Source organism: Cryptomeria japonica, chromosome 9 (assembly GCF_030272615.1).
Source record: "Cryptomeria japonica chromosome 9, Sugi_1.0, whole genome shotgun sequence".
NCBI lineage: Eukaryota > Viridiplantae > Streptophyta > Pinopsida > Cupressales > Cupressaceae > Cryptomeria > Cryptomeria japonica.
The window spans coordinates 302,486,233-302,500,085 of NC_081413.1; the positions used below are offsets into that span (position 1 = coordinate 302,486,233).

General features: G+C 36.6%; 1 protein-coding gene across 1 annotated transcript in view; it reads right to left on the minus strand.

Annotated features, from left to right (window-relative positions):
* Positions 1–13,853, minus strand: part of LOC131079588 (uncharacterized) — a 194,329-nt gene that overhangs the window by 116,096 nt on the left and 64,380 nt on the right. Inside the window, exon 3 of the mRNA XM_058017580.2 lies at positions 958–1,026. Coding sequence (XP_057873563.2) covers positions 958–1,026 — 69 coding nt within the window. The remainder of the gene's footprint in view (positions 1–957; positions 1,027–13,853) is intronic.

Below are 13,853 nucleotides of genomic sequence, written 5' to 3' on the forward strand. Positions count from 1 at the left end.
GTTTTCATACCACAATACAAGAGTTAATTGTGAGTGAGCACAAAGTTACAAGAGTGAAAGCAAGAGGAAAAAATAAGCCTTCAAGAATCAACTATGCCAACACATTCATCAAGCCTTCAAGTTCCTCTATTGTCCTAGGTTTCTAGTTCTACTACTAAGAGGAAGTAGTCTACTCAAGTTCCATAGTTGATAGACTCGGCAAGTACTCATCGAATCGGCGAATACTCACTAAGTTCTTTGCAAAACGAGTTTTTACCATGTTTACTCCCTTATTTTTTGGTAATTACTTGCCAAGTTTGTCAAAAAAGCTAGCCAAACACATTAAAAATGTGAAACACAAAAAAAAGCAAAAAAAAATGTCAAAAAAAGTCACAATTTTACCTTATAAATACATGAACACCCCTCACACTTCCTCACACAGCACTTGGAGAGCAAATATTGTCCACAAAGATGTGCCAAACATCGGACCTTGTGAGGGCCATTTCCCCTCGACCCCGCTAGGGGTATTTCCTCTAGACCCCCACTAGGGATATTACCCCCAAACCTCCATGAGATGAGGAGCCACCTATTAAGATGGGCCCTCTAATTTTCAAGCAGAGCCCTTAAGGTCAAGTTTTTGGTGTGGTCTCTCACCATTCTCATTTAGGGTTGCTTTGATACTTAAAATGTAACTTTCTTTTTGAAATTAGTAGAAAGGGAGAGGTTCCCAAGTGCCACAATTCATGAGTCAAAAAAAAAAAAAGAAATCAGCACGACCCTGCCAAAACTACTTTTTTATTAAATAAAATTAGCATGCCATTCCGTTTCATTGATGAACTATGATTACTAAAAAAAGTGACAAGAAAGTAAGTATCTAAGCCATGACAGTATTGTATTTCTTATCCATATTAACTCAGTAAAAAGTGAATATGTAATGTTTTCCAAAGACATTTCATATATTTCTGACAAAGAGCCCACCTTCTTTTTCAATTTTCTTTCTGCTGTCAAAGGACCTCGCTTAGCCTTCTTACTGCCACCTTCCTCTGCCTGGGGCATAAGAAGATGCATGACAGAATTTCAGTCCAAATATCTTGCAGTATTTAATCATGAGTAGAAAAGAGATTAACACATTAAATCAATAGTGTCTTCTCAATGATTGCATTCTCCAAAGGAAATAAAGTATGACAAAATGAGCAAACATTTCTCACAGACAAGCTAAAAAGCCACTGCTTGTTACATTCATATAAAACGTATTCATGTTAGATTAGTAAGTCCATATCCATAGGTCAAAATAATAATAATTGCATGTAAAAAACATTTCACTATCCATTCCAAAAGCCACACATTCATTCACATAACCCATCTTTCAGATGAACATGCATGTTAAAAAATAAATAAATAAATGCAATACTAGTCCTCAAGAATTTTGACTGAATTCTTAGAAGAATTGTGTAATAAAGTGAAACATATTGAAGTGCTATGAATGCAAATATTAGCAGATACTCCGAACAAAATATGGTATAGATCTTTTCAGCTTGCTATTTTAATTTCTACATGTACAGATTTTGTGCCCAACAAAAATTATTTCAATGAGTTTTTGCAATGTATTTGAATTTTATCTTTTATATTTTAAAAGCATCTGGTCTGCTCTTATTCTTTCTGTTTACTCTTTCCAATCCCATTCAAAAATATTCTTATGTTAGACTCTTCTACGAATATTTTTAAGTTGTTGAGATTCACTGCAATGGATATCAGGATCCAGTTTCATTGCAAAACATGTATAACCATTTAGACAACTAATGGACAGACTAAGAAACATCATTGGCTGCAATCATTCCCAGCCACACATAGGGGAGTGGCAATTGATAGGTTCATAGACATCCCACCAATAGACAGATGTTCATGGGATAAATTACGAAAGGCGTTTTACAAAAGAATTTATACTTCTTTGAGATGACAATGAAATTGTTGATGAAATATACAACACTGGGCAAGGAAAACATTATAGTGTGCAAGGATACAATCACATGCTCAAAGAACTAGTAAGACAACAAGAAAAAGAAATGGCAGATGAACTTAAAAAATGTTGGCTCATCAAGGGTTTGACACCCTAAACATATTTCCAATTCTGTATAGTGTATATTTTAAGATCAAGTATCTATGTATTTTCAATTATGCAGTGTGTTTTTTTTGCATATACATGTAATGTCCCTTTTTCGACCATGATCAGTTTATGGACAATTAGCCTATTTTTCAAGATTTCATATTGGCTAATTGGTAAGCAAAGGAGAACTCCAAAGTTCTTGGAAGACACAAGATTGGTCCAGTGGAAGTGTTATTCATGGAAGTAAGTTCAGTTGGTCTTGGTGAACCTCTTGATGCTTTCATAATTGATATCCGACCTTTTGGGAGCTCTCCAAACTTCTTGGAGGAGTATACTATTTTTAGACAGTCACCCAATTGCTTCACTTCATCATCCTAAATCTTCAATGACATATTAGTATGGTCAAAATTCTATTTTTGTGTCATCTTGATATTTTCTGCAACTTGGGTAATTTATTGAATTATTAAATAATTATTATTTTAGTTGTCTAAAGGTGAAAATATTAAAAAGGCAATTTAATGTAATTATTTATTACAAATGTGTTTTTAAGTTGTGTCTCAAAGGGGACGCCTAGGCAAAGGGGTCTTTTTGCACATGAGAATTATTTATATTTTCAAAATGGAGTTTGTAGAGAAAAAAGGGAATTGTTATTTTTATCATTATCATATGTTTCCCTCCATAGTGTTATAATAAGGGAGTTGATGGCTCACTTGAAACGTTAGCTAAGTTATAAAATTCTTTTCTACTACAAAGAGAACCTATGTTCTTCTCCCATTTTCTTGAAGACAAAATCCTGTTAGCCATAGTTGTCATTGATGTCAAATGAAGTTGCAGAAGCATTGTATTCCAAACAAATTAATGACAGGTTTCATTGCTTACATTTCTGAGATGTTGAACTTAGACATGATATTAAAAGATCTTTTGTTTGAAGAAGCCACGATCATAAGTGATTGTATATCGTGAAGATTTAAGAGTTGAACGATATTTCCAATACTATGAGTCGATATTAGCGGTAAGGAAGAATGTTGCTTGGTGTTTGGTTCCCATGAATGGAGAAGTCAAGCCTTCAATACGTTTGACCTTGCTGTAATCACTGCACAAAGATATCAGAATGAATGCCTATGGAAAATTCCGCACTTATATTGCTGTTATCTAATGCACAGAGAAAGTATCCAGATGATTGGGCAACATATCGCATCACAGAAAATATCATTTTCAGAATATATTCAAATGTTCAGTTATTGGGCTTAAAAATTGTATTTGTGATATAGACTTGGAACACATTGTTTTGGAGGTTTGTCGTTTTGGTTGTGTTCAGTTGTTATACCGCCATCTGTACAAGCCAATAGAAGTTTGTTTGTTTGTGTTTAAGCTTTGCAAGCTTATGTTAGTTGTTACCTATGAAGAAAGATCAAGTTCACTTCTTTCCACGTAAGGAGTCGGATTTGGCACGTATGAAGAAGCGATGTCTAAATAACTCCATTTGCTGATCTGGCAATAACTATGTGCTTAGTTGAAGAAGTTACAACTTCCTCACAAACTTCCTTGTAACTATCCGATGGTGTATATGTTTGTGATGCCTGGCTAAGTTTTTAATTGGATTGAAAAGATAATGTATTGATGATATAAAGTGCTGATTAGATTTAAAAACGCTATGCATCAATACATTTGGTGAAAGTAACTTTGGCTGTGTGGAGGCTAAATGAAGTATAGCATGAAGTGTTGCTGATAAAAAGTGCATCAAGGACTTTATGTGATCAGAGTTCATCATGAGAAGTGTCATGTCCCCTTTCTAGAGTGGACATCAGAGACGGAGGAGTTGGCCTATCATTGGAGTCTCGTAGGCTAGCAAAGGTTGATGGGGACTCATTCAGTGCATATAGTGATTGGATTTTGGCTTTACAGGCAGTTTGGAGCCAGTTTGGAACAGTTCCTACATTTTAGGAGGCAATTCCTACTTTTTAGGAGGTTGTGACAGCGTCCAAGGTTGGGGTTCCATGAGACCATTCCTTGGTTTTAGTTTCAGGAGATTTGGGTGTGTTTCCTAGTTTCTAGGAGCATCCCTAGATTTTAGGGATGAGACTGCCAGTTGATCCATGATTTTCGACATCAGTCACAGACAGGTGACAGGTTCCATTTCAGGATTTTGGAGTCATTTGAGCCTTCTACAACTATTTGGGATATATTTTTAATATATTTAAATATTTCCTAAGTTAGCGTTTAATTAATTAAATAAAGCTATGTTTATAGCCATTTTGGACTAATAAGGGGTTTTTGGCCTCATCTGGATGCGTATCCCTTGATGTAATAGCTTATTGGAAAGGTCTTGGACTTTTCTAAATATTTCTCTTTGGACTCAGATCCTTTCGGTGAACGGATTTCTTTATATTTGAAAAAAGGTCGTTTTCCTTATAACATTTTAACCCTAAATGCCCCATTGAGTCACTTTTAGGGTTCGAGCTAAGTGGGAAGGTGTTATAAGGAAGTTGAGACCTAATTCTTGCTATCTTTTACACATTTTACATCTTGGATTTGAGATTTGGCTCTAGAAGAGCTTTTCAGCATCTAGGACGCCAACCCCAATGCCTTGCCTGTTTGGGACATAGCCCCCAATACAGTGGTTTGGATTTGTTTGCAGCTATTAGCATCTTGGAGATTGTATGGCATTCTTTCTGGAGGTTCAGCGATTCTGACAGAGTTCAGTGTGGGGTTTGGGGTTTCTAACCAGTTGGGTGTACTTGGCAGCCGTACAGCTGTACCTGGCAGCCACTTTCCTTCCCACATGCAGCACTTGAAGGGCTGGAATCTTGCCGCAGCTTCATTCCTGGTTATGTTATTCTTTCAGCATCCAGGTTGGGATTATTCCTGATTGTAATCTCCCTGAAATTATTGGAAATCTTCATCTGGTCAAATATTTGATTTTATATTCAGAAATCTGCCTTGAATCGAATTTGTTTTGGCTGTATATGAACTTCATTTTCAGTACTTTGTTTATGTACTTGTACTTCATTATTTACTTGTTGAAAAATCATCAAAATACAAAAAGAATCCAACCCTTCTGCAACTTCTATCTATTTCTGAAAGAAATTATTAATAAGCAGGAAAAATCAATTTAAAATAATAAAAATTACAGCATATTAGTAAAAGAGATCCATCAGGGATCTTTCAAGAAGTTTGTTGCATTTCACATCGTTATCAGTGTTGAAAGGTTTGAGGAGTTTTTTAACAGAGACATATTTTTTGTTTGATAGAATAATGTATTGACAGAATATTTTATTCAGATTTGTGGATATCCTATTTAGAGTTGTTGATTAGTGTGTTGTTTGATTAGTGGATTAGACATTGTTTCTCTGTTCAGTTTTGACAGTTATATTCAGGGTGATTCAGATTTTCAGCTTTGGTTTTGAAAGCGTTTTGACAGTGGGTTTAGAGTGATTCAGATTCTCATATCAGAGTGATTCAGATTTGCATATCAGAAATGATTCAGATTTGCATATTGTTTTCCTTATTGTTCTAAGAAAGCATTGATAATGGTCATGTATTGTAATGGTTGATGAAAAGAATTGTAATATCGTAGATTGCATATTCAAAATCAGAGATAATAAGTTTTCTTTGTAATTATCTTTTTTGGTTGGTGCCATAAGAATTCTGAGTTAGTGCTCAGATTGTGGAGTTAGGGTGTTAAAAGAGTTGGTGCTCCTACGATAGGGGTTTGACGACTCCTTAGGGTTGGTGCCCTTAAAGATTGTAATTGACTTTAACTGTGAGGCTGGATTAGGACAGTAGATCCGTTACTCACCGTGGTTTTTCCCATCTTGGGTTTCCACGTCAAATCTTGTGCAGTGGTTCCATGTGTGATTGCTTTGCATTGTTATTTCAGTTTCAATTTAAAAGCAATTTTACAAAAGGATTTAATTGATTAAAAAGTTTTAAGATTCATTTACTACTGATTAACCCCCCCCCCTCTCGGTAGTAAACCTGTGTTCTACAAATCCCTCTCAAAAATACTGGTTTCAGGGATGAAAACCCCGTAGCTGGTTGAAGTGATTTCATCGAGCAATCACTAGTGTGCTTGCAACTGCAGTATTTCAAGTTTTTCTTTGAGATGAACATATTTGCTATGTTTCGACTTGTTGAGTTCAATAAGTTTATTGAAACCTTGGGTGAGTGATTTTCACAGGCTTTGTTTGAGGTTTGAAGGAGTTCTTGTTAGTAATACACTTTAGGAAGACGAATGGTCATACAATTTACTAGTCGTGCCACTCAAGGAGTATTTTGATGACATAGATTCTAGACTCGCTGGACTCGCCCAGACACATGAGTCTGTTGCCGGGCCGAGCCGACTCGCCACTAACTCACGAACCAAGTCCGGGAGAGTCCTAGCTGAAGACTCCTGTAGTGACCTACCTCTGTTTGCACTATAGAATTTTAGCACCTTTCTCATACTCAGTCATGAGTCATTATGTCAAATAGTTGGATGGCATTCAGATTATAGATTTTAGATGATGAATATGCTCTTGGTATGTTGTTTGTTCTGTAATGCACAAAGAAATACTTGACATTCCACTAGAGCTTTCAATGAGAAGAGCATATCCATGTGACCAAATTAAATCTGCATACTTAATTCTTACTACAATTGCATAGAACAAATTACTAAGACATGAAATAAGAGATTCCTTGAGAAGCACATGGGCAATACTGAGAGGGGGGGGTGAATCAGTATTGCAGAAATTTAACTTTTTAGACTTAAATCACACAGAATCACAACAAGAATAACCACAATGACAAATACACCAGATATCTCGTGGAAAAACCTTTCGGGTAAAAAACCGCATCAAAAGCATTTCATAAACTTCAAATGGGCACCAACCCAGATTACAAGGCAACAATCAAAAGAAGCACCAACTCTCCTCTCAACACCAACTGAGAACAGCAAAGGCTCCAACCCTCATACAAATGAGAGCACCAAATTAAATGCAAACCTCAAAAATAGAACTCACAGCTCCTTCAAAAAAAGCATTGCTCAAAAACACCTATTCTTGAGTTCAAACTATAAAACAATCACACACAGCTAGGCTTCTCTTATGTATTATTAGCAACCAGTCCAACGTAAAACAATGATATGAATTGATACAACAGCAGCAAGGATAGTAGCTTATCTTCATTCACCTACACCACCAAGAAATTCATGCCAAGAGGTCAAGATGAGATAATCAACACAAAGTCAAAGGAATGCAGTCCTTTCACGTCTCAACTCCACTAAAACCAACAGCAGGAGAACCAACTTACCAGAATGTCTAATATTCAAAAATTATCATTCAGAAATGAAATCGGCCCAATATAAAGAAGCACGATTCTCCTCAAAAAAGGTTGGCATCTATTGTTATTGCTTCTAAATTAATGCTCATGTCCTTAGAAGCTGAAAAATAGCTCAAATCCAATAGCATTCACACACACTTCAGACTTCCAAAAATAGGTCGACTTGGTACCTTTTTTTCTTCTTCCTGAACAATGATTAATTTTCACCAGCCACAATTACCACGTGACCACACCACTTCCTCAAAGAAATCCAAAAAATTAATTGCACAAAACGTATATGTTCAACAATTCGTTATAGGCCCAGTACAAAGAGTAAAAATGGCAGTCACCACATTATTCGGTTATTCTATATTTTTTAGAAAACTTCAGCAGCCGGCAATATTTGTTGTTGCATTTCCTCATGCTTGTGTTTTTATTTTAAATTGTCTGCCTCTTTTTTTTAAAAAGAACAACTCCAACCTCCTCGACTATGTTCAAAAATGTTTTCCGTAAAAAAAATGGACCAGTTGAGGAATCCGATTAAAAATTTCTTAACCAAAAAATGCACCCACAAATTTTGTCCCTGCATTCAAAGAATGCTCCACTTGCATCAAAACATGTAGGCCACAATTATTTCCAAGATCCATCCAAAAACAAAACTGATTCCCTTTTATATTCAACACCACTCCCACAAAAAAAATATCCCACGCTATCTGAATTATATTTAATAGTGACGGCTCCAAAAATAGCGCACTCCAAACACAGCAATATTTTACATCCCCTTTTTTGAATAAAAGGACAATAGTTCCGTTTTTTAAAACCTGGAGAAAGTAAGGACAGCCTTAAACATGTATTCCTCCTTATACATTACAAACGATTTGCCAGAAAAAGAATATAGAGCATTAGTGCACACAAAGCTTGTAGCCGTCAGTCTTTAAACGCCCTGACATACGATTCCACTCTTCTGGAAAATTCGATGCATATCAAATAGAAATAACTCATCCATACACACACAATATCAATGATATAAAAGTCAATGGGTGAAAAGAATTTAAGTGCCAGCTGTAGCTTACGATCGAATGTGGAAGAAAAGTCAACCTCTTCAAATAACTCTTAAAAACTTGAGACAAACTTTGATTGAAAAATATTAACAACTTGTTTGACTATTCAAAGGATGACATGCCACATAAGCTGATGTAGCAGCTGACAAAATGACAAGCAAGCAACCAACTAGCTGAAGCTGACAAGTAAGCTCACACACAAACAGCTCCAGCAAGCACACAGGTAGCTGAAGTAGGTAACCAAGCAACTCAAGCTGCTCAACCAGGCACACATGGAGCTCAACCAACCAGGCACACAGGGAGCTCAACAAAATTCACAAACAGCAACTTAGCACACTCAACAAGCCTTTGACATCAATGACAAATATTCCAACATTCCTGACCTCTTATGGCAACCAGAAAATAAGCAACATACTATTATTGTTACTCATATTGATCATTCAATTTTATAGATTGCCTTAACAAGTTCCACGACCTTTTTACACCTTCCCAAGTCACATTCATGGCCTGCAATTGTTTATTGAAAACTGGTACTCTCCAAGGAAAAGTTCAGGGTCCGCAATTATTTTCTGAGTGTTGTTGTAGCTTCTGTGTAGTCCTGAGATAACTGCTACACTTCCTTTCTTCCTCCAGATCGACCCAACAAGCAACCAAGACTGAGTTCTCCCTTGGATGTGCAAAAGCTCTCACCAAGTAACCACAAAGAAGGCCACGAAGACATGAAAGTGGCACCCAACCTTGTTTCTTTTTTATTTTTTGTCCTTTGGGTTTACTTGTCTTTTCTGAGAACTGCTTTTTGGTTATTTGTCTTATTTGCCATTTCTTGTCTTATATGCTGAAAACTCCGAACTTTACCTTATATCTGAGAGAGCTGCGATTACCCTTTGAGTCCCAATTTGTCTTTTTTCTTTTTGTCTTTTCTGCTACTTTATCTTTCTCAAATTTTGTCTTCTTCTTAATTTGTCTTTTTGCAGATTTATCTTATTTGTAATTCCTTGATATTTACCTTGCTTTGTCTCATCCTTCACCACAGCACTAAGCACTCACCCAAACACCTCCCAATAGCTTCTATTTCCTCACGAAAGGCTAAGATTGTCCATCTTCTATCTTTGTCTTTATTTGAGTTTGTCTTTTTATTTCTGCTTAATTAAACCCCCCTCTATTTTGTCTTGTGTGAGCAGATAAAGCTGTGATTTCTTTTTTTCCTTTATTCCTCTCTAAAGCGCTGAATCAGATTTGTCTTCAAGTGCCAAACTCCCCAAACAATTTCTTAAAAATGGCTAAAGGCTGCGATCTCCCTTTATTCTCCTCTCTTTCCTTATTTTGTCTTATTACCAATTCTTTTGTCTTAGTCACCAGCTGATTTGTCTTCTATGAACAGAACAGGACTAACAATTCAATCACCCTTGTCTTTGTTCGAAAAAGCATACTAGCAGCTCCTGAAAACCTACGAATTTCTTCTACCAATAAGGCTCGATCCCCAAATAATGCTGCCCTGAAATGCTTTTTCGACTCCAAAAATTAGAATATTACTTTACATATATTTGCATGATATGTCCCTTTGATTATTTAAAGATTCTTCAAGAACTATTAAAAAGACTTATTAATCCATCTTTCAACGAAGAGCTATTGAAATATCAAGCATACATACAATCATCTCAAAACTTCCAGAAATTCTTTGACTGCAAACTTGGTAAAAAGAACCAATGCACCATGAATGAGGGTTTTCGTCCCCACTCCGACTTTAAATGCTTCACTGATCCCTGAGTGGAAACACTCCAAGAAACACAAGGGTTTCCGTCCTCAACTCCAAAACTTTGGGCAAGCCTTTTCTAAAATCTTCTTTTGTATTCTTCTCTATTTCTCCAAATGAGACCCCAACTCCCTTTTATAACTTGCTTGGGAAACTTCCGGAAGGGAAGAATTAAAAAAACACATTTTAATTTAATGTATCCTTATAACTCCCAAAAGTGACTTTATTTTAAAATATTAAATATATTATCACTTAAGTCACTTAATAAATAATTAATTTAAAGTTATCTTCTTTGAAAAACTCATCACGACAACTTAAAATTAATTAACTAATTTTTTTCTCCCAAAAATTGGGGACATTACAACTCCCGAGTCTGTGACAAGGACTCAGGTGAGTCTGACGTCAAGACTCGCGAGTCTTGAGGAACGACTCTCAACGCAAGTAAAAACGCCCAGTCAAGCATTAAAACCGATTTTTTTTTAACTTTTTCAAACATTTGACATGTGTTATTGCTCAAAACAGGTTTGTAAGGTTTGAAGAAGGTGAGGAAACAAGATCAAAGCAGCAAAAGAGATCTAGGTAAGGAATTTTCTTCTCTTTTTTTTTCATTTCCATCTATTGAAAATCAAGAAAATCTTGAAAAACAAGGGGATATACTAGCAAAAAAAATTCCATTTCCCTTCCTCACTTAGTTCCTTGTATTTTTTCTTGTTTTGAATATTATTTTTTTCAAATGATTCATTATCATTTTTTTTGTTGATTTTCCACAAAACCCTAGTATTTTTTATTTTTTTTTCATGTTAAAACAACAATAGCAAGTTCAACTCCAAGGGCAACCCAACCAAGGAGACAAAAAGACAAAGCATAGAAGTATGGGATACCGAGAAATAAAAAGGGAGAGGTCACTTGTACCGAATGTGGCAAATGGATGACAGGTGGAATCAATAGATTAAAATACCACCTTGCAAAAATACCTAGACAAAATGTGGAGGTATGCCTCAAAACAACTCCAAAGATAATTAGAGAGATGAAGGCCCTTCTTGCTAAGTATGATATGCAAAAACAAGAAAGGTTAAAAACAAAAGAAGACATAGCAGCTGCAAAGAATCCCACACTATCCACTTTGGGTCCCCTTGGTCGCGAAGGTCCAAGTTTCCGTCAACCACATTCATCTTTTGGTGACAATGAGGGTGAGGCTAGTGAGACTCCTCTTAGATCAAACCCAAATTACTTTGTTCCACGCAATGTTCCAGGAGCACAACCTTCACTTGAAGGTACCAGATGGAATAGAGAGAAACGTGAGCAAGCAAGGATAGCAACAGCAAACTTTTGGTATTACAATAATTTACCTTTCAATGTGGCGAACAACGCGTATTGGGAAGGTTTGGTTAATGCATTTACAATTGCAGGCAATGGGTTTAAGGCCCCAACAACTAGAGACTTTAGTGGGCCATTGCTAAAGCAAGCTGTCATAAATACACAGGTTGAGGTTGATGATCAAAAAAGATTTTGGAGGAGAAAAGGATGCAGCATTTTATCGGATGGATGGACAAATGGACAAAATAGGACTCTGCTCAACTTCTTGGTGGCTTCTAATGGTGCAATGATATTCCTAAAGTCTATTGATGCCTCAGATGAAATCAAAAATGCAAGAACTTTGTGCAATCTATTAGATGGGGTGATCTAGAAAGTTGGAGTTGAGAATGGTGTCCAAATTATCACAAACAACGCAACTGCATATGTAGCTGCAGGTAGAATGCTTATGGAGAAGCATCCTACAATTACATGGAATCCTTGTGTTGCACATTGCTTGGACTTGTTGTTAGAAAATATTGGGAAGATTGGATGGGTGAAAAGGGTGATTGAAGATGCAAAAAATGTCACTAATTTCCCCTTCTTGCACTTGATCAGTTTAGAAGACCATTACCCTATTACAGAGTTCCGGTAGGCTGTGCAGTTGGTCGGGGTACTCAGGGCTTGTGCAGGGCCTAATGGTGGTTTTCGGTGCTTTCTAGAAGGGGTTACTATTTTTAACAATGACAATTTTTAGCACTTACTATTTATAGTAAGCTTAGTGCATCTCAATTTGGGACAGTTTAGTGTTTGGACACACTATTTTTAGCAATTGCTATTTTTAGTAAGTGTCTATTTTTAGCAGTTGGGTCAGCCTCTCCAGCAATGCAATATTTCATATTTGGACATTGGGTGAAGTTTTATTATGTTCAAAGAATATATTGTGATTTTAATCACCCAAGTCTCTTATATTGTCACTTTATAGTTTAAGCAACTTGTACCCCTTGGCCTAGTTGCACAACATTGTTTTAAAAGGGGGGCCCTTTATGTCTTAATGGGATGCCATGAATTAAGAAATTTATCATTTTCAAAGGCTAAATCTTAGCCTCCAAAAGTGGATGCCTAGGAAAGGAGGCATATATAATTTTAAAAAATTTAAAAAGAATCATGAATGGGCGTGGAGTTTCTTGGAGAGAAAAGTAATTTCAAATTTGGTTGCCCTAATTTCCTTCCCTCTCCTATATAATCACCTCTTGGGCTCTCATTTGGACATCTTTCTTTTGACAACATAACAGGATGTTGGTGGATTGTTTCCAAGTTTTTATTTTCTGCTAGTTGAGGACAAACACCCTCATCTTTGCTAGCTGGTTTCGGTGGTGAGTGTTGGTGTTGAAAATAAGCCACACCCGGACCGACGATGGACTAGTCCAAGAGGGGCCAGTAGCTCAGTGGTAGAGCACTCCAGCAGCGTATGGAAGGTCCTGGGTTCGATTCCTAGCTGGTCCATGTCTCAACATGGTATCAGAGCCAGGTTCAGGCTAGGAGCCCCAAGCACACGAGAGGTGTGTCTTAAGGGGGGGTGTTGGTGTTGGAAATAAGCCACACCCGGACCGACAATGGACTGGTCCAAGAGGGGCCAGTTGCTCAGTGGTAGAGCACTCCAACAGTGTATGGAAGGTCCTAGGTTCGAGTCCTAGCTGGTCCATGTCTCAACAGTGAGAGATCCACCCTAGCTAGAAGGAGTGATTATACTTTAGGGGTCACATTGGTATTCATAGAATTCTTGATTTCTATCATTTTGGTGAAGTTAGAATGAAGATCGCTAGTGTTTTCTGAAGTGGGTTTGCAAATTTTGGTTGTGGTGTGCGTTTGTGATGTGTGGAATGAGTTTGGAGAAGATTAGATGATTTTTTTTCAGACAACTGGTGTGAGTTTCTAAGTTTTGAAGTGCATTTTCAGAAGTATTGGTCACCATATTTTTGTTCATAACTCTTCAAGATTTAAGGCAATCAATTATGGGTATCTTTCCTTTGAGTGTCATGTCCCCAAATCCGAACAAATGAATAGGAAGGGATTTAAGTCTCAATGTTGGCCGAATACATACTGGACGCAGTGATTATAAAAATATGAAAGGTTGGATTTAAAACAAATATTATATGTCGAAATGACATTTAAAGATATCAATATGAGTAGAGCTGAAGATTAAAACACCAAGCTTAATTCATTTTCTAATGTTTCAAAGATGAAGGATCGAGAACCTTATAATAATGTGAGTCTTCATTATCTCTTCCGAAACTATTATCGAAAGTTTGACCACTTCCTTGTGCCAAATTATTTGTGGTCCCCGATTTCTGATAATTACAGG